A 20,032-nucleotide genomic window follows, 5' to 3' on the forward strand; every position below is an offset into this window, starting at 1 on the left:
TATATTTTCTCTTCACACTTTTCTTCCTCTGTTTTTCTTCTGTAGTTCTCAAATTTCTTCTCTACTGTTTTTATGTTTCCACTCTTTCTCTGCTCCATCTCTCTCCTCACGATTTGACCTCAGCTATCGGCTCTGCTTTTATTTTCTTGATGTCTCACTTTTCCCAAAGCGCGCACACACACACACACACACACACACACACTGGAAAGTAAAGAATGTGAACTCTGCAGTGTTGCTGCCTGATTTTATTACATTCATGCAGAAAAAATACTCAACATCTCCCAGCTGAGAACAGGATTGTACTGCCTTACTTCATTTGATTTAACACAGACACACACACACACACACACACACAAATAATACTGTGAATACAATTTACAATACAAAATTGTGGTATTTATTAAATATATGTATGCACACATTGAAACGTGTGAGGTGAATTTCTTCAGTCTCACTTCCACGTCATCTGAGAACAACACACACTAACTGCTTTGTGAATGTGTGTGTGTGTGTCTGTTTGTGAGCATGTGTTTTTATGTGTGTTTATGGCATGCATGCTGACCTTAGACGCGACTGTGACCGCTTGTGTTTGTGCACAGTGTGTGTGTGTGTGCATGTGTTCTGAGGGGTACAGACAACGATTGTTCTCTCTGGGTGTTAGCTTTCGGAGCAGGAAGTGCATGTTCAGGTCAGAGGGGGGGATCTAGGCACGCTCAGTCTCACTACATCTGTTCAAATACCAGAGACCCTCAAAGTCACACAGGAAGTGTGTTTCAGTACGTGCATGTGTGTGTGTGTGTGTGTGTGTGTGTGTGTGTGTGTGCATGCTACAGAAGCCTCTCTTTGTGAGCACAATTTATAAAAATATTTGACCTTTCGCTGCATATAACACATTTCCACAATAAATAACAGAGGGAAATTTGTCATGTACCTGCTGTAATGTTCCTCCAAAAGGGCACAGACGCTGAATAAACACATCAGTTACACAACTCCGAAGTTTTTCTTTGCATGTCTACACTATATTGATACTGAGAGTCATAATACAATGGAGCTTTATACTGTTGATGCATGACACTGCTATTAATATTACATACAATAATACCTTATGCATTGGTATTGCAATTTCTGCTTCATCTATGTTATATTGCAATATTTGTATAGAATATTTTAACACAAATGGTTGTTTTGTTTATTAGTCTTCCAAACTAAACAACAAAATATGTTTATCATTTTCTTTGTAGAAAATGCCTCACATGGCTGTTTTCTGATTTGACACAGCTATGGTTAAAATTGTATTGGGGTTAGACACAAAAACAACTTGGATAAGTTTAGGGAAAGATTAACTCTTGGTTGAAAAGAAGGTGTGAACAGCAGGCTTTAACACTAAATCAGACGCTTTGTAGACTAAAATAATGTCACTTGACCAAAAATCGCCAATATTGAGCAATTCTGCTTTTATTCTTTCAATCAGTGACATAGTTCTCACGTTCTGAAATATCTGTGCATGGCAGGTACAGTGTGGTTAAAATTGGGGAAAGATCATGGTTATGGCAAATGTTAAAGAAGATTTTCTTGTGTTTCAAATACATGGGCCAGACATGGCCATCAAACAGGCCGGGGGGGTCTGGCACCAAGTAGTTCCTTGAGCACCTCTTTACTTACAGGGCACTTTACTTCCTGTATTGGCGCTGATCAGTGGCATTGTCTATAAATCCTGCAAAGTGAAATCATCCAGAATAGACATTATTCCTTGGTAAAGCTACATTATACTGGAATAAGATGCCCATCATTTGGAAAATTACAATAGAATCAAGTCAACAGAATCAAATCATTATACCCACATATTGCAAGTTGGAATCAGACAGCGCACAATGAGCCAGAGGTTAATAGTTAAGGACTGAATATCACTTCAGTCTTCTTCCCAGGTGCGTGCAGCATGTTTCCAGCTTTTAGACAGGGACCTCATTTAACAGACTTTTCTCTTTACATCATCATGTACAGCATACACCTATTGGAAGAATATCTCCCCTATCACCAGTTTTTAAATGAAAATCAGAACATGATTTTTTGATGCAGATTTTTTTCTTAGAAATATAAATATATCCACAGAATTAACCTTCTTTTAACTTTTATTGCTATTTGTTGTTATTGTTTTTTTTTTTCATTATCTGCTGCACCATGGAACTTATATTGTACGAGTTGTTAATAGGAGATTATTCTGATATATAGCAAAGTGTTACTCTATGAATTCTAATTACACTTCCATAATGAGGCACTCACAGGAGAGAGAAATAAAAGAAGAAGCTAAGATATCCTGACTTTTACTCCCTAGTATGGATCATACCATTACACATCTTGATAGGGTCTTTAATTAGATCCTGCCTGCCTAGTAAATACCCACATTTCAAACTCCACACCTCTGGTCTGCAACACAAGCTGTCTGTAATAAATACTGTTGTCTCCAAGCCAAGCTAACCCTGATGACATCATCATGACATCAACAGAGTTATTTTTCTCATCCTTTAGAAAACTCCCCCACAGAACCACAGATTACATGATACAGCTGTATTAACAGGCTTCAGTTGTTCACCTTTAATACAGAGTGTGTTCAGTGTAAAGCTTTGATATGTACATGTATGCTTTGTAATGCTTAATCGGTTGCAACTTTTTTGATCTCATAATTAAATAAAACAAAATAGAAAACAATAAAAACTGGCACTCCGGAAAACTTATATTCCAGGAACATTTTTATTGTTCATGTGTCTGTAACACGTGCATGCTGACCTTTTTATTAGGTGTGATGCTGCTCGTCAAATAGGAAAGGACTGGCGTCCCAGACTGTGTCCTGTGTTCTGAGGTACAATCTAACCTTTGTATAAGTATCAGAAAAACACAACTTTAACAAGATTGAGCAAATTTATACAAATCCCAAGCAAAAACAAGTGAGTGTTTGAGGAGCTGAAACGCTGAAGCGTTGAATGCTGATTTGATTTGTTTAATTAATTCCCGCTTTTCTTATATCACTTTCGACAAGTCACCATATTGAATTTATACATGGCATCTTTTCGACATCTCTTTTACCATGAACAGACGCAGACAGCCACACACATTCACATTTACACACACTAGACTGACTCATGAGTTTTGTAATAGCAATAAAAGCTGTCTTCTTCAAACACACCCTTTTGATTAAGAGTCATTTAAAGTGTCTGAGACGATGGGGAAATGAGTGGAAGGGTTAGGAGGGAGGGGGATGCGGCTTGAGTGAATGTGAGGAAGGGAGGGAAGTTAAAAGAAAGCGTAAACAGGGAAGATTTTAGTTTAAAAAAATGAGGATAGGAGGATGGGGGGATGGGATGGGAGGGAGATGGGCCTGAAGGAAAGAAGAAATAAAAGAGTCAATAAATGTTCCCATGTGTTACTGGCGTCAGAATAAAATGCCACATCTTGCAGGAGAAATGAGGAGATGAAAGCAAAGGATACTGAGTGAAGGGGATGTCGGGGCAACAACTAACCTAACAGTCACTGAGGGAGTGGAGAGGATGGAGAGGAGAGGAAGGGAGGAGACTTATTGGGATGGAAGTGGCAAGGGGATGAGAGGAGGTGAAGGAGACAAGAAAAGAGGAAACAATATGATCTGAGAGGAGATGATTGGAGAGATTTCAGCTTTAATAGGCAGAGAGGAAGAGATTGAGAAATGAATCAGAGAACCAAACATCACATTTAAAGAGCCAGTGGATAAGCATTCTGTCAGCGCTGCCCCGGAAAACAAAGAGCAGCTCCACAAATAGAAATAAAACAAAAGCAGAGTGAGTCCCTAAAGTAGATTTCTCTCCTCCTCCGCCCCTGTTGCTGCCACGTTTACGGGACAATCTGTCTATTCTTGGGAAAGAAAAGCCCTGACAGCCAGACGGGAGCCAGGGAGAGACCAAGCACCCGTGGTAATAGCTGACATTAACTTGTAAACAACACAGGGGAAAGAAAAAGAAGTAAAAAAAAATGGGTGGGTGAGGTCATTAATGCTGCTTCATTGCACAATGTTGATAATATTGTTTTTCCTCACTTGGTGATGACTGAGATTTGGGTCCCAGGGGAACTGACTTGTATTTCAACACTCTATTCAACCGAGTCAGTTTACTCCTCAGATTGTTTAGTTTGAGTCATTTTTAGAAGCTCAAAGATGTCAAACTCAGCAGGATGTTATACTGTAACACACCTGCTACAGGTGATAATATGCAACAAAAGACATCATCATTAAGATCATTTGTATTAGTAGCTGTTCATCTTTCAAAGCATGTTTTTAATGTCTTTGTCTTTAACAAACACAGGTCATGCGAGTTCTTCATATCATTGACATCATCACAGATCGTGATTTGATTACAATATCACTAAAACCAGAAAATATATTTAAAAACAGTCTCCTACTACATGTGACAGATGTGCTTTTTATAGAGCCCTATCATCACTGGAAACATGAGGAAATGTTTGCTCTTACTCATCACCAAACCTGAGCAATACTTTTCCCCCAGACTTTCAAACTCATCAAGCAGCTGCAGGGGAGGATGCTAATTCATTACAGCTGTATGCTATGCTAAATGCTAAATGTGACATCTAGTGGACGTTCATTGGCTACTGCACTCTTTGTACTGTCTCCTCAATACTTGTGTTTTACTTTTATTTCCAAGAAAATTCCCTTTGGGTAAAAACATATTGTCTAAAAGCAATTCTCATCATTGTTTCAGGATGGCAAGATGAAGATGACTTCAACTTTCTTGATGCAGAGCCTCTGAAGGAGACACCAAAGCCAAACATAGTTTAAAAAATATTTATTGATGAGAGTCATACATACGAAGGCACATATCATTACCATTTAACACTTGAAGGAAAACATTTTCTGTACATTGGCACAACAACAGTGTGATCAGTCCATGTGTTCAGGTTCGTCCTGTGTGCTGTTGTCTGTCTCTGTGCTGCTGCCTTCTGTGTGTGAACACACACTCTGCTGGGTTTTCTCCTCCAGGCTCCTCTTGATAGTCAGCTCTCTCTCAGCCTCCTCAGCACATGGAGCTCTGGCTGCCTGGATGTGGAGCTTCCCGTCTGGAGCCAGGCAGCAGGTGACGGCTTCAGGGTTCAGGCCTTCAGGCAGATCAAGCTCCTGTCTGAACTCCTGGAGTCTGTAAGAGTAGGAGCCTTTCCCGTCCTCCTGCTTCTTCTCTGTCTTCCCGCTGACTCTCAGCTTCCTGCCCACCTGCCTGACAGACAGCTCCTCTGGGGAAAAGCCTCGAGTGTCCAGAGTCAGCTTCAAGTGCTCTCCCTCTTTCTCCAGCTGGTAGGAGACTGGCTGCACGGCCACGCTGCTGTGGAAAGGCTTGGTCTCCTCCAGGATGTTGTGTTGAAGTTTGTCCATCAGCTCCAGACTGCTGCACAGCTCCTGTAGGTTTCTCTGCAGTAGATGCTGCTGGTAGAGCAGAGGTTTGACCTCTGGCCACAGACTGCGTACAGGCCAGTAGAAGCTGACTGGACTGAGGGCAGACTGGAATCCATGAGAGCACAGCATCTTCAGTGTGTGTTTAGTGTTGAGTCCTCTTGTTGTGTGATGAAACACTGTCCAAGTGTCTGTTCTCCTCTGTGTTGCTTGTGTAGTTTGTGTCTCAGCAGTGGGACTGTCCCAGCTTTTATATTCTACCTGGAGGAGCTCCAGAGTCTTCAGGAACTTTCCTGTCATTACCACAGCTCTCCACTGGGTGGAGCTGTTACTCAGGACTGATGACGTCACTGGATCCTTCCTGTTTTCTCAGGAAGTTTCTTTTCTGACAGAATCTCACGTAAACATTCAGCTGCATAGCTGTGATGTAAATTTTCAAAAGGTGACTTTACACCTTTATTGTGCTTTAAAAAAACAACTATTAACTGTCAATCCAAATTAAAGTCTTCACAATTATATTTGTACCACAATGGTTTTCAGATATTATTTTCTAACAATCTTTATTGAACCTCTTCTTCAGAGTCGTCCTCTTGAATTCAGCTTGTGCCAGTTGATAGTATGTGTCATCTGTGAGAGTTCAGAGTGAACGACATGCGTTTCATTCTGTTTGGGAGAGAAACAAACTTCATCACATTCAGACAAAGATTACACAGAGATTAAACACACACTCAGTCTGAACTGGAGAGCTCACAGTGAAGATGTTCAAACACACTTTACATTTTTTGGGAAGATTTCTGTTCACTTTGTCGATTCTACACTTACCTTATTAAGTTCTGTCACTTTTTTAATCAATAAAGATGAACTGTTTAGGTGTGTGTGCAGGTCTTATCAATTTTACAAACACCTGATTTAACGTGATCCATCCTCCAAATAACATCTGTTGCTCATAAAGATTTATTATCATTTCGCAGTTGTAAGGTGAAAATCAAGTGAGAAAAAGCATGATACTGGCATTTGTTTAAAAATGTTTAAGTGAAAAAAAAATCATGAAAATCATTTCTGTGATAGGTTATGTTGTTTTATTTTATTTTTATTTTATTTTATTTTTGTTTTGTTTTACGTTTTGTTTTGACATTTCGTACAAAATTGTATAAAATCTTCGACTAATATTTATTGATAGTTTACTGATCTTTGTTGGACATTTTCCAAATAATTTCCACATATTTTATTAATACTTTCTCAAGATAATTTAATCATTTTTACTCATTTTTGTTGCATATTCTATTGATTCTTTTGGGAATTATAACTAATATTTTTGTACATTTTACACCCTTTTTTCAGACATGTCAGTTACATATTTTAGATATTTTACTTATGGGAAGTTTCCCTCCAGTCCTTCCATATTCTTTTTATAATGTTTTGTAAGATTTACCTGCATATGTCTGTGTCAGAAGAAAAAGAAAAAAAATTGTAAAAATACCAAAGAAATTATAATTATATTGTAAAACATTTATTTAACCATGTTCAGTTGTACACACAAACATACAAAAGTAATTATGATCATCATTCATCCATATAAAATATTTGTCATTGGCACAACAACAGTGTGATCAGTCCATGTGTTCAGGTTCGTCCTGTGTGCTGTTGTCTGTCTCTGTGCTGCTGCCTTCTGTGTGTGAACACACACTCTGCTGGGTTTTCTCCTCCAGGCTCCTCTTGATAGTCAGCTCTCTCTCAGCCTCCTCAGCACATGGAGCTCTGGCTGCCTGGATGTGGAGCTTCCCGTCTGGAGCCAGGCAGCAGGTGACGGCTTCAGGGTTCAGGCCTTCAGGCAGATCAAGCTCCTGTCTGAACTCCTGGAGTCTGTAAGAGTAGGAGCCTTTCCCGTCCTCCTGCTTCTTCTCTGTCTTCCCGCTGACTCTCAGCTTCCTGCCCACCTGCCTGACACTCAGCTCCTCTGGGGAAAAGCCTCGAGTGTCCAGAGTCAGCTTCAAGTGCTCTCCCTCTTTCTCCAGCTGGTAGGAGACTGGCTGCACGGCCACGCTGCTGTGGAAAGGCTTGGTCTCCTCCAGGATGTTGTGTTGAAGTTTGTCCATCAGCTCCAGACTGCTGCACAGCTCCTGTAGGTTTCTCTGCAGTAGATGCTGCTGGTAGAGCAGAGGTTTGACCTCTGGCCTCAGGCTGCGTACAGGCCAGTAGAAGCTGACTGGACTGAGGGCAGACTGGAATCCATGAGAGCACAGCATCTTCAGTGTGTGTTTAGTGTTGAGTCCTCTTGTTGTGTGATGAAACACTGTCCAAGTGTCTGTTCTCCTCTGTGTTGCTTGTGTAGTTTGTGTCTCAGCAGTGGGACTGTCCCAGCTTTTATATTCTAACTGGAGGAGCTCCAGAGTCTTCAGGAACTTTCCTGTCATTACCACAGCTCTCCACTGGGTGGAGCTGTTACTCAGGACTGATGACGTCACTGGATCCTTCCTGTTTTCTCAGGAAGTTTCTTTTCTGACAGAATCTCACGTAAACATTCAGCTGCATAGCTGTGATGTAAATTTTCAAAAGGTGACTTTACACCTTTATTGTGCTTTATCAAAAGAACTGTTAACTGTCAATCCAAATTAAAGTCTTCACAATTATATTTGTACCACAATGGTTTTCAGATATTATTTTCTAACAATCTTTATTGAACCTCTTCTTCAGAGTCGTCCTCTTGAATTCAGCTTGTGCCAGTTGATAGTATGTGTCATCTGTGAGAGTTCAGAGTGAACGACATGCGTTTCATTCTGTTTGGGAGAGAAACAAACTTCATCACATTCAGACAAAGATTACACAGAGATTAAACACACACTCAGTCTGAACTGGAGAGCTCACAGTGAAGATGTTCAAACACACTTTACATTTTTTGGGAAGATTTCTGTTCACTTTGTCGATTCTACACTTACCTTATTAAGTTCTGTCACTTTTTTAATCAATAAAGATGAACTGTTTAGGTGTGTGTGCAGGTCTTATCAATTTTACAAACACCTGATTTAACTTGATCCATCCTCCAAATAACATCTGTTGCTCATCAAGATTTATTATCATTTCACAGTTGTAAGGTGAAAATCAAGTGAGAAAAACCATGATACTGGCATTTGTTTAAAAATGTTTAAGTGAAAAAAAAATCATGAAAATCACTTTTGTGATAGGTTATGTTGTTTTATTTTATTTTATTTATTTTTTGTTTTGTTTCACATTTTGTTTTGACATATTGTACAAAACTTTATAAAACCCTCAACTAATATTTATTGATAGTTTTCTGATCTTTGTTGGACATTTTCCAAATAATTTCCACATATTTTATTAATACTTTCTTGAGATAATTTACTAATTCTTGTTGCATATTTTATTGATTCTTTTGGGAATCGTAATTACTATTTTTGTACATTTTACACCCTTTACTCAGACATGTCAATTACATATTTTTGATATTTTACTAATGGAAAGTTTCCCTCCAGTCCTTCCATATTCTTTTTATAATTTCTTGCAAGATTTACCTGCACATGTCTGTGTCAGAAGAAAAAGAAAAAGAAAAAAATGATAAAAATACCAAAGAAATTATAATTATTTTATAATACATTTATTTAACCATGTTCAGTTGTACACACAAACATACAAAAGTAATTATGATCATCATTCATCCATATAAAATATTTGTCACTGGCACAACAACAGTGTGATCAGTCCATGTGTTCAGGTTCGTCCTGTGTGCTGTTGTCTGTCTCTGTGCTGCTGCCTTCTGTGTGTGAACACACACTCTGCTGGGTTTTCTCCTCCAGGCTCCTCTTGATAGTCAGCTCTCTCTCAGCCTCCTCAGCACATGGAGCTCTGGCTGCCTGGATGTGGAGCTTCCCGTCTGGAGCCAGGCAGCAGGTGACGGCTTCAGGGTTCAGGCCTTCAGGCAGATCAAGCTCCTGTCTGAACTCCTGGAGTCTGTAAGAGTAGGAGCCTTTCCCGTCCTCCTGCTTCTTCTCTGTCTTCCCGCTGACTCTCAGCTTCCTGCCCACCTGCCTGACAGACAGCTCCTCTGGGGAAAAGCCTCGAGTGTCCAGAGTCAGCTTCAAGTGCTCTCCCTCTTTCTCCAGCTGGTAGGAGACTGGCTGCACGGCCACGCTGCTGTGGAAAGGCTTGGTCTCCTCCAGGATGTTGTGTTGAAGTTTGTCCATCAGCTCCAGACTGCTGCACAGCTCCTGTAGGTTTCTCTGCAGTAGATGCTGCTGGTAGAGCAGAGGTTTGACCTCTGGCCACAGACTGCGTACAGGCCAGTAGAAGCTGACTGGACTGAGGGCAGACTGGAATCCATGAGAGCACAGCATCTTCAGTGTGTGTTTAGTGTTGAGTCCTCTTGTTGTGTGATGAAACACTGTCCAAGTGTCTGTTCTCCTCTGTGTTGCTTGTGTAGTTTGTGTCTCAGCAGTGGGACTGTCCCAGCTTTTATATTCTACCTGGAGGAGCTCCAGAGTCTTCAGGAACTTTCCTGTCATTACCACAGCTCTCCACTGGGTGGAGCTGTTACTCAGGACTGATGACGTCACTGGATCGCTCCAGCGTGTTCAAGTTTCTCTCTATTATAGATCTCACATTGGAGGTTGAAGCTACAGGAGAGGACCACTTTCTGAATGTGCAAGTGATCTTTGGTAATGTTTCACTAGTCCAGTAAGATTACAGCCACATGTGTGTGGTGTTTTTATCAATAATCATATGATATGACAGAGAACAATGTGCTTGGCCTTTTTCTTTTATTATTATTATTATTATTATTTATTCATTTTACTGCGTTTTCTGGAAGTTATTGAGCAAAGGTTATTTAGTAATACATATGGGAAATGGAGAATCCATGATATCACTTTAAGATAAGTTAATTTGATTAAATATAATCAATAAACATACATTCTCAAACGTTGAGGTTTTTAATTGTCTATTATCGATGAACTTAAATTGTATTATAATGTCAATATACTGCAGCCATCATGGGGAAAGAAGAAAACAAGAGTAGGCTACCACCTCAGGTTTACATACCACCATACCCCAGCATTTGTTCCACTACTTCTCCAAATGTTTCTTAAATAACCCTCTCTGCTCATGTGGGGACACGATTCATCATCCTGGGTGGGAATGAACGTTTCCCTCGCCTTTGACGGCACAAATCCCGTCAAGTGGGGGTTTTGTCTTGGGACAAAAAGAATCAGACTGGTTTCACATGTGGTTTCACATGGACTTAAATCCTATCAGTGGGTTGTGACACACTGATACCCGGTTCATTACCAATAGCTGCGTCAAAAACGACCTCCTTTCCCTTTTTTTTTTTTTTTTTTTTTTTATGAATGAAGGCTGAGTTCCCGTGATCCAGTCAGCCAATCAGCAGCTCGCACCTGCAGCCTTCAGCAGCTCTGCAGCAACAAGAGGTCACCACACTTCAAACCGTGGGGGAGAGAGGGGGTCCACAGCAGCGGCAGCCTGCTGCAGCTTCACACATACAGACATTAAAGTCGGGGGAGGGGGGGGGAAGCTTTGTTTTATACTCAACAGATTGCAATGTCGCAGAAAAACAGCAACACGGTGGCTCTGGAGAGACGCATGGATCTGGCGTCGCTCTTCTGCATGATCGGACGGCACGGTCCCGCCGTGGCTCTGGCTGTCATAGCGATGGTATCCGTGCTAGCGGGATTCATCATCTACCGGACCGTGAGGGGGAAGCGGAGGAAGGCCACAGCCGCAGCCGCCGACGGTGAGAGCAAGAGCCCCGCAGCGGAGAGCGACGCATCGGTGATCCGGCCGGGGCTGGAGCCGAGCCCGGAGGAACCGCACAGCTCCGCGGAGTCAACAGGTAAAAGAGCCGGATAACGTTAGCACAGGCGGCTGCAGGTTACAGGTGTGGGAATCCACAAGTCATTTTAGGAATATGAACCTGTAGCCTGCAGGTAATGATGATTACTTGAGCATTGGATGGGAGGATAATGAAGTTGCCTTCGGAGGAATATCTTTGTGATATTGTGGCCTATTTCCTATAGGGCTCTCATGTTTCAAAGACAACATGAAATAATAGGGCACTGAAAATCATATTAATATCTGGGCTGGTTACAGTGACCCTGTAGAAGATATAAATAGATCATAACGTGCTTTAAAGCCAATATTAACTCTGGGTCATTTGTGAAAGCTGACCTCATTCTGATCCAAACAGGCGCTTTAAAGGACAGAAATGATCATCGTCTACTAAAAGTAATGGTAAATGTTGGCTGGGATGGTGTGTAACTCCTGTAATTCAGTCGAAATTTGAGCCGCTTGTCCTTTACGTGAGTAATCACATACTCTCCTCCACCACTAGGAATAAGCACTTTTTACTTTGAGTATCTACATTTGTCTGACAGTTGGATTTATTGGTTTCTTTTCAGATTTTATGAACTAAACATAAGATCATGAAATATGATGTTATAGACTTAAAGTAAAAGTAAAAATTAAAATTGGAAACTGTCCATCTATAACAATAAGAATGCTGCTCACTTATAAATGCATCAGTTATAATCATCCAGTAATGTACCATGTATAATTACATAATACCCAAAGGGCCATTTGCCTCTATGTTCCATACTGTAAGTAGAGTTTTCCCAATGATAAGAAAATATACAGTAACATTTTGAATCCAGGACTTTCACTGACATTTATAATTGAAAGTCTCATCTATTTCTAATGAAAAGGCGACTATAAAGTAGTTCATATTATCATATTGCAGACCAAAGTCCACAAGTGATTTATTTTTTAATAAAGGAATCAAACAAAGTAGATACATAAATTTTAAAAAATGTCAATATGGAATTTTCTCCTAGATAAATGTTGTAATTTGGCATGGGGGGGGGCAATATTGACATTGTCTGCATTTAGATAAAAACACAGTGAGATGGAACTGACAAGGATTGACAATAAGGGAACGCTAGAGAGATAGTGGCCAGGTTAAATAAAGGCATCAATGGAGGAGGCATACGACCAACAAATCACTGCTGATTGTATTGATTACTATTCCTGTGATCAGATCTTCTACTGTTCTGTCATTTTACAAAGGTACAAAGGTGGATAGGACAAAGTTTTACCTGCTTTTTATGTCTGTCGTTTGTAGACCAGTAAAAATACTCAACTAAGCAAATCTTAATTTTGAATTTTAATTAAAGGTTTGTTGATTAGTTAACACTAAATAAAAAGAAATATCAATCAAAAAAGAAACTAAGAATGTTATATTGTAAAGTATATTATTTGATAGTATTAGTGCAAAGTATAGACAGTTTTCTTTATTAAGTTCTTATTAGGTTTATATTCCTGCAATAAATTTGATAGACATGCAAAATGAAAGTTTGAACAATTCGTTTCTTTTACAGATGTGAGTGATGAAGGCTCGTCAGTTATAAAGGAGGATACTGATCTATTTCAAAGTGATCTACAAATCAGGCATCGCCGTGCTGCTGCTGCTGCCGCTGCCGCTGCCCCTGCTGCTGAGAAGAAAACTCCACCTTATTTTTCATCTAAGAGTGACGACCAAATACCAGAGAGCAAGCACACCACTTCAGATGACACAGAGGAAATGACAGTTTTGCAGGACTCTAACAAAGTAGCAGGGGCCAGCCACAACCTGGAATGTGATGCTTACAGAGTGGCTGAAATGGAGGTGGAGGATGCTGCTGATGGTCAACAGGGTGCAACAGATGGCAGTGTTAAGGATGTAATAGATAGCTGGTCGAAGGAGCCTGACCTGATTAATGATGAGATCCACGCAGAGGAGGAGAAAGTAAGCAGCCATTTTATACAAACTAAAGAGAAATCAAAGTCAAAGTTGGTCAGTCAGAATAATGGTAATGGCTGAAAGGACATTTTAGGAAGTTCTATATTGGCATAGATACATGGAGTAATATTTCTTTATTGATTGCTTGTGCTAGAATGTGAGTGGATATACTATAATCATTGCCTTTATATTAACAATGAAATTACCATGTGTAATTTGAAAAAAAAAAAATCTATAAATGCAGCTTTAATGGAATATGTCCATGTTTTGGGAGATATACTTATTTCCTTTCTTACCAGGAGTTAGATGAAAAGATTGAGCCCACTCTTATTTCTGTCTGGCAAATCTTTATATACATAGCAATAAAATGGTTAGATTAGCTTTGCACAAAGACCTCTAAAGCTCACTCATTACCATGTTATATCTCGTTTCTCATAGCTGTTTTCTCCAGGGTCAAGACAATGTAAGCAGAGATTGGCTGTAGCTTCATATTTAGCAGACAGATGTGAGCATGGCAACGGTATTCTCAACTAATGCTCAGTGTATTTTCCAATTTCACTGTAGCATTTCTATATAGATCTGGAGCACCAACCCAGTGGGAATATTTCCCTCTTTCCTACATATCCATTTCTGTTAGACCTCATTCTTTCTGGGGTTTCAGACTAGCACAGGCTGGGAGATCAATCACTGGCAGTTTGTCTAGTATAATCCATATATGTACCTGATATTATTTTATTATTGACTTTCTTTGAATGTCTTTTCAGGTGTTTAAAGCAGAAGATCAGGAAGATAAGAATGTGAATGTGGTCAAGGATGTTTCAGATGAGAAAACCAGACAAGAGGACGAAAACTTTCAGTGTGGTTCAAACAATCAAGTGTTCTTCAACCAGACCTCTCCTATGAGTGGGAATGTTGATGATGACAGACTACAAGACAATGAGACCACACCAGAGACAAACAGTGTGGAGTTCAGTTTGGAAGAGCCAATCGTTCATATCAAGGAACCAAACCTGCCATCTTCACAGCAGCATGATGCTGGTGGTCTGGCTGGTGAAGTGACTGAAGAAGATACATCTGAAGGCCACGTTCTTACAGCTACTGAATTCGACATCCACCCACCACAGTCTGGTGAGCAACAACCTCAGACTGAACAAACAGACGGAAATGGTCTTACGTGCAATCAAGAGAAAGTTGCTCTTCCCCCTATTGCTGGTCAAGAGAAAGAGAAAAAGCTGACTAGTGACGACACGGTTGCCTGTGGTGAAGAATGTGACAGTTCAAGTGTGGTACTCAGCCCTGCCCTGCATTGTCTGAACGAGTCTGTAAATGTTAATAATTATGATGATGATCTGTCCATTGTCAACTCTGACACTGCAAAAGCTCAAATCTCAGGCATTGTGGATTTCCCTGACTTGCCATTGGATTGTCAACAACCACAAAGTGAAGTGAAAGATGAAGAAATTGCCCCACCTTTGGATAAAGACACAGATCTCACCGTTCTTGACTCTGACTTGCCACCACTCAAGAAGGCAATTCAGTGTGAAAACAATGAAACTGGTGAATTTATTGTGTTGGCTGAAGAAAGTACTGACCTCCATATGATAAATAATGAAGCCTTTGACAAATCCAGTGTTGCTGCTGGTCCTGATACTATTGAAAATCTAACAGCTTCTGTAAAAGCTGAAGAAATGCCTCGTTCTCAATTGCCATCCATCTGCCAAGATGAAACAAGTGACCATTTGGAATTTGATGAAACTTTGGATGAGACGATGGTTATTTCTGCTACTGATGCAGCTGTTTGTGATAATGTTACTACTACTACACCTGTAATGTCTGAAGAAATATCTCGTCCTGACATGTTGTCTTTCTCCCAAGACCAACAAAGTGTCCAAACACAAATTAGTGATGATTTTTCCAAATTTGCCGTCAGTGCTGCTCCCAAATTTGATGCTTATCCACCACAGTCTGATGAGCAACAACGTCAGATTGAACAAGCAGACGAAAATGGTCTTATATGCAATAAAGACAAAGGTTCTCTTCCCCCTATTGCTGATCAAGAGGAAGAGAAAAAGCTAACAAGTGATGACACGGTTGCCTGTGGTGAAGAATGTGACAGTTCAAGTGTGGTACTCAGCCCTGCTCTGCATTGTCTGAACGAGCCTGTAAAGGTTGATAATTTTGATGACGATCTGTCCATTGTCAACTCTGATCAAGCTCAAGCTCAAATCTCAGGCATTGTGGATTTCCCTGACTTGCCATTGGATTGTCAACAACCACAAAGTGAAGTGAAAGATGAAGAAATTGCCCCACCTTTGGATAAAGACACGGATCTCATCGTTCTTGACTCTGACTTGCCATCATTCAAGAAGGCAATTCAGTGTGAAAACAACGAAACTGGTGAATTTATTGTGTTGGCTGAAGAAAGTACTGACCTCCATATGGTAAACAATGACGCCTTTGACGAATCCAGAAATGCTGCTGGTCCTGATACTATTGAAAATCCATCAGCGACAATGGTTATTTCTGCTACTGAGGCAGCTGTTTGTGATATCGATACTATTACTACACCTGTAATGTCTGAAGAAATATCTCGTCCTGACGCATTGTCTTTCTCCCAAGACCAACAAAGTGTCCAAACGCAAAATAATGAAGATTTGTCTGAATTGACCATCAGTGCTCGTCCTGTCATGACTGTTGACCTTAACCCTCCCATGTGTCAAATTCCCTTGACGTCTCTTGAGAAAAGTGAGCTGAGGGATAATGACAAGGACAGCATTTCATCTCCTGGTGTTGAAGAAGAGAGTGGGATTTCAAGCATGGCGGTCAGCCCTGATTTGCATGAGTTCGACATGACTGTTGAAAATATGCCTCCAGTAACGGATTGTGATGCACAGTCTGTAAAAAGGACAGTGGCTCAAAACAGCCTCTTTGCTGATGGTGTAGCTATACCTGACTATAAAGAAGATACAGTAGGTATGGTATTTGGGCCTTTCCCATCACGTCTCTCCCAGCAACCCCACAGTGAGCACATGGATGAGTCTAAGTATGAGTCCTTTGCAGCCAACGAGGACATGTTTGGCCATGAGATTGAGGACAGTTACCACAGAGCAATGGAGCAGTTTGCGGTGCAGATTGCAGCAAGCACAATGAGCGTAACTGATGAGCTGAAAAATCAGACAGATGTGAAAAGTGTTGTTGAGGTTGTAGAGATTAAGGAGAAGAAGAAAGGTGTAAGTGTTGCAAAGAAAGTGGAAGCAGAGGCAGAGAAGCAGAAAGAAGAAGACTATGAAAAGACCAACATCAGTATCATGGAGGCAACTATGGACAATAATGAATGGATTACAGATAGTAACAACCAAGTCCTTCCCTGGATGAACCTTTCTGTCCCACCTTTTGCCCAAGACCGCACAAAAACCGAGCAGCTTCCTACTGAAGATTGCCAGCCCAGCCCTTCTGTCACAGATGCCACTTGCATTGATACTGATACCCCACCATCCACTGAAGTCAAACAAACCAGCACTCTCTCCCTTGTTGATGAAAACACAGAAAATAACAAAAAGGTTGTGGCTGTCCAGCCCATGCCCCAGAACGTCAATGTGACCTTCCGCATCCACTACGTCACCCACTCGCCGTACCAGACAGTGGCTGTCACAGGAAACCAGCAGGAGCTGGGAAACTGGAAGGAATTCATCCCACTAGAGAGGGCCAAGGATGGGCACTGGGCCACGGTAGTCAGCCTGCCCGTAGAGAGCCATGTGGAGTGGAAGTTTGTTTTGGTGGACAAGGGTGAGGTGTGTCGCTGGGAGGAGTGTGGCAACCGCCTCCTTGATACAGGCTATGGAGATGACCTGATTGTGCACAAATGGTGGGGATTCTTGTAGGAGAGAGGAGAAGAGGAAAGGGCTGCAGAGGTGAGAGGAATGACATGAAATGAGAGTGACATGTATAGCAAGCTTTGGTACTGATGACTGGACCAGATCAATTTCTAATTTATTAGTACATCCCATCACAAGGTCCAAATGACAATACAATAGATTAAAATTAAATCTTAAAATCGTTCAGGTGATAAATATGATACAGTGAAATGTGTTATACTGTATCAACACACTGAAAGATGTCGTCAGGTCTACGTTACAACTGGGCTACATTTGGTTGAAAAAGGAAAAAAAGTTTTAGTATCACAACAGAAAATCAACCAACAACAACTTTCATAATTGCTTAATTGCTCAAGTAATTTTTAATCAAAAAAAGGCCAAAACTATACTGTTTCCAGCCTCGAAAATGTGAGAATTGTTTGCTTTGCTCTGTTTTATATTATTGTAAATTAGACACCTTTGGGTTCACAAAACAAGCAATCCAAAAACTTGAATTCTAACCATATTTAGCCCAGTTTTAACCTTTTTTGACCTGCAAGTTTTCATGATTACTCCATTAAAGTGGTCACCCAATGGGACTGTTCCAAGAGGATTGCTCTCTTGCAGCCAATGAATAAGTGGATCTTTCAGAGAACTGAAAATATTGCCATCAAAAAACAGAAGCATTACATAAAGTGTCATCTTTTTTTCTGCGGCAATATCTTTGATTATGCAAATTGCACCTCTTTAAAAGTGGGTGATTTAATGCAAGTTTTAATTTGTAAATGGAAACTTTATTGTACTGTCCATATGCTGCTTGAATACTCCCCAACAATCTATAATAATAAATGCACATAGTTCACTTTTACTACAGCAATAATCGAAGCAATAATTGTTCTGTATACTGTATGGTTGGTGTTATATCAGGTATTCTGATGTGTTTACCACTAAACTGTGATATAGGTGTAACTTTGATGCTGCTTTTATCTTATGGGACTCTGTGCATGCAAGATTGTCCCATTGTTGTTCTATGAATGTGCCTTTTAAACATAATCTTTTCTATTAACGTGTTGTAATGCATCAAAAAGTGTGTCTAGCCACTGTTTTCTTTGTTTCACTACAGCCTTTATTGAATTAATTACAGAACATTAAGTATTTCTCAATCTTATCCTGTCAGTTTTCTTCTCAAGTGATCAGTATAGACTATAGTCTCTATATCTAGGATCACATCAGAGCATATTCAGCAATATTCTGAAAATTACATTATTCTTGAATGTTATTAAGAGTTGGTTATCAAATAAACAAATCTTCTAATTCACTGAAAGACCAGATGTTTGGAGGTAATTCTTTTCTTGACTAATGAGTTTTTTCCGTGCCTCATTCACTAAATAATAGCCTGTAGTATCTTTTTTCCATAATGTCATTAATTTCATAAATTTCATCAATCAATTCAAGGCAAGATTTTTTTGTGCATGAGGAAATATAAAGCCCCCTTGTTTTGGCTATACTTTAGTTGTTCAATCAATTTAACAACTTTTTCATTACTATTAATTTTCAATAACAAAACAATAAAGTAAAGTGAAGCTTGTTTGTGACAGGACCGCATGCTGTATATCTCATTCTATTACAGTGTCTCATAAAGCAGGGATATAATTTAATGAGTACAATATATTTCTAGATAAGCATGTTGCACTGCATTTCCTCTACTATTTTCATTCCTCACTAATTCCTTACGACAGATTCACTTTACTACTTTTCAACCAAGCACCAACTCTAAATGTGCTCCTGCTGTCTTCATTTCTGTGAATCATTTACTGTTGTTGCAGCAAATAGTCTATCATTTTGTGAGGTAATGCACTGAAAAAACTCTTTGAACTGATAACCTAAATCTTCTTTATTTAGGTTTCTGTGATTAGAGCCAAAAGCCGAGTCCTTGTTTTGAGTCCAGCTGGCTCGGAGGTGGCTCATGCAGGGAAAGTGTCATTAGCAGGCATTTTTTCATGCCAGCTTGTCAGCTCCACTCAGCTCAGTGCTGAAGGTGAAAAGAAGTGCGCTTCATGCTTCCCGTCCAGGGGCTCTGCGGATGGTGAATAATGTGCACTCACTCACACGTGCACGTGCAGAAATGGGATTTTTATTAGCCATGTAAATGATTCATCTGCATTGCAGGGAGCAGGAAGTGTTTTGCGATTATTTCAGAGGATAAAGTCAAACAGTGTGCAGTGTTGAAAATGTGAGGGAAGATGCATTATGGGAAGAAAGAGGGATTTCTTTTCATCTGTAAATTAGATGTTAATGGTTCATTGGCAGTCCAGCAAATGGAAGAGTTTGGACAGAGCCATGCACATGAAAGACATACAAAGGACAACAATTGACAAAGGCAAATAGATCATTCAATGAATGAATAAGAAGGCTTCAGAAAAATGAAACAGGGCCGCAACAGCAACAATGGCCTATAAATTAAAACAATATACAAAATTTCAAAGAAAAAAAAAAATCCTAATAGAACCCATGTTGGCCTGCCACTGTGTGCCATCTTACATGTAAATGTGACTCTGTGAAATGTGATCCCTGCTCCACATTTGGAAGACCCCCTCCATCCAAAGTGACTAATACTTACAGGAGCCTCCCCTTGGATATCGAACCCTGAACTTTTGCAGGATTAACACCATGCACCTCTTAGCCAAACAAGTCCTTGGGGGCTCATTTGACCCCTTTCAAATTGGGTCAATAGAACTCTTCCCCATTTGTACAGCACGTGATTTCTGGTGTCTTTTCTATTTCAAAACACAAGTTCATGGAACTTTTGCCTGTTTGCCCCGGTGCAGAGAGCCAAATATAACAAAAAAGTATGTTAAATAAGGGCTCTGTTTACACAGAAAGCACACCAACCAACTAACCTGATTTCCAGGGTCATGCGTGTTGGTTTTGAGTTAATGCAGCACACTCTCT

The 20,032-nt window shown here is 40.2% G+C and overlaps 4 protein-coding genes across 4 annotated transcripts; 1 reads left to right on the forward strand and 3 right to left on the reverse strand.

The window, feature by feature from the left end:
* Nucleotides 1–4,843: 4,843 nt before the first annotated feature.
* LOC139611435 (heat shock protein 30-like) lies at nucleotides 4,844–5,963 on the reverse strand. Its single transcript, XM_071466123.1, has one exon. It carries the CDS (start codon nucleotides 5,723–5,725, stop codon nucleotides 4,922–4,924), a length of 804 nt encoding a protein of 267 aa, XP_071322224.1. The 5' UTR covers nucleotides 5,726–5,963; the 3' UTR covers nucleotides 4,844–4,921.
* A 952-nt stretch (nucleotides 5,964–6,915) lies between these two features.
* On the reverse strand, nucleotides 6,916–7,864 carry LOC139611548 (heat shock protein 30-like). Its single transcript, XM_071466303.1, has one exon. It carries the CDS (start codon nucleotides 7,837–7,839, stop codon nucleotides 7,036–7,038), a length of 804 nt encoding a protein of 267 aa, XP_071322404.1. The 5' UTR covers nucleotides 7,840–7,864; the 3' UTR covers nucleotides 6,916–7,035.
* Nucleotides 7,865–9,033: 1,169 nt separating this feature from the next.
* Nucleotides 9,034–10,015, reverse strand: LOC139611179 (heat shock protein 30-like). The gene has a single exon (XM_071465593.1). The coding sequence runs from the start codon at nucleotides 9,940–9,942 to the stop codon at nucleotides 9,139–9,141; it is 804 nt and encodes a 267-aa protein (XP_071321694.1). The 5' UTR covers nucleotides 9,943–10,015; the 3' UTR covers nucleotides 9,034–9,138.
* Nucleotides 10,016–10,937: 922 nt separating this feature from the next.
* On the forward strand, nucleotides 10,938–18,406 carry stbd1 (starch binding domain 1). The gene is made up of 3 exons (XM_071465589.1): nucleotides 10,938–11,285; nucleotides 12,826–13,232; nucleotides 13,991–18,406. Exons 1-3 carry the CDS (start codon nucleotides 10,994–10,996, stop codon nucleotides 17,105–17,107), a joined length of 3,816 nt encoding a protein of 1,271 aa, XP_071321690.1. The 5' UTR covers nucleotides 10,938–10,993; the 3' UTR covers nucleotides 17,108–18,406.
* Nucleotides 18,407–20,032: the final 1,626 nt, after the last annotated feature.

The sequence above is a fragment of the Trachinotus anak genome, unplaced genomic scaffold (assembly GCF_046630095.1).
Source record: "Trachinotus anak isolate AG129_WGS33_773 ecotype Australia unplaced genomic scaffold, CSIRO_AGI_Tana_v1 ptg000028l, whole genome shotgun sequence".
In the NCBI taxonomy this organism is placed as follows: Eukaryota; Metazoa; Chordata; class Actinopteri; order Carangiformes; family Carangidae; genus Trachinotus; species Trachinotus anak.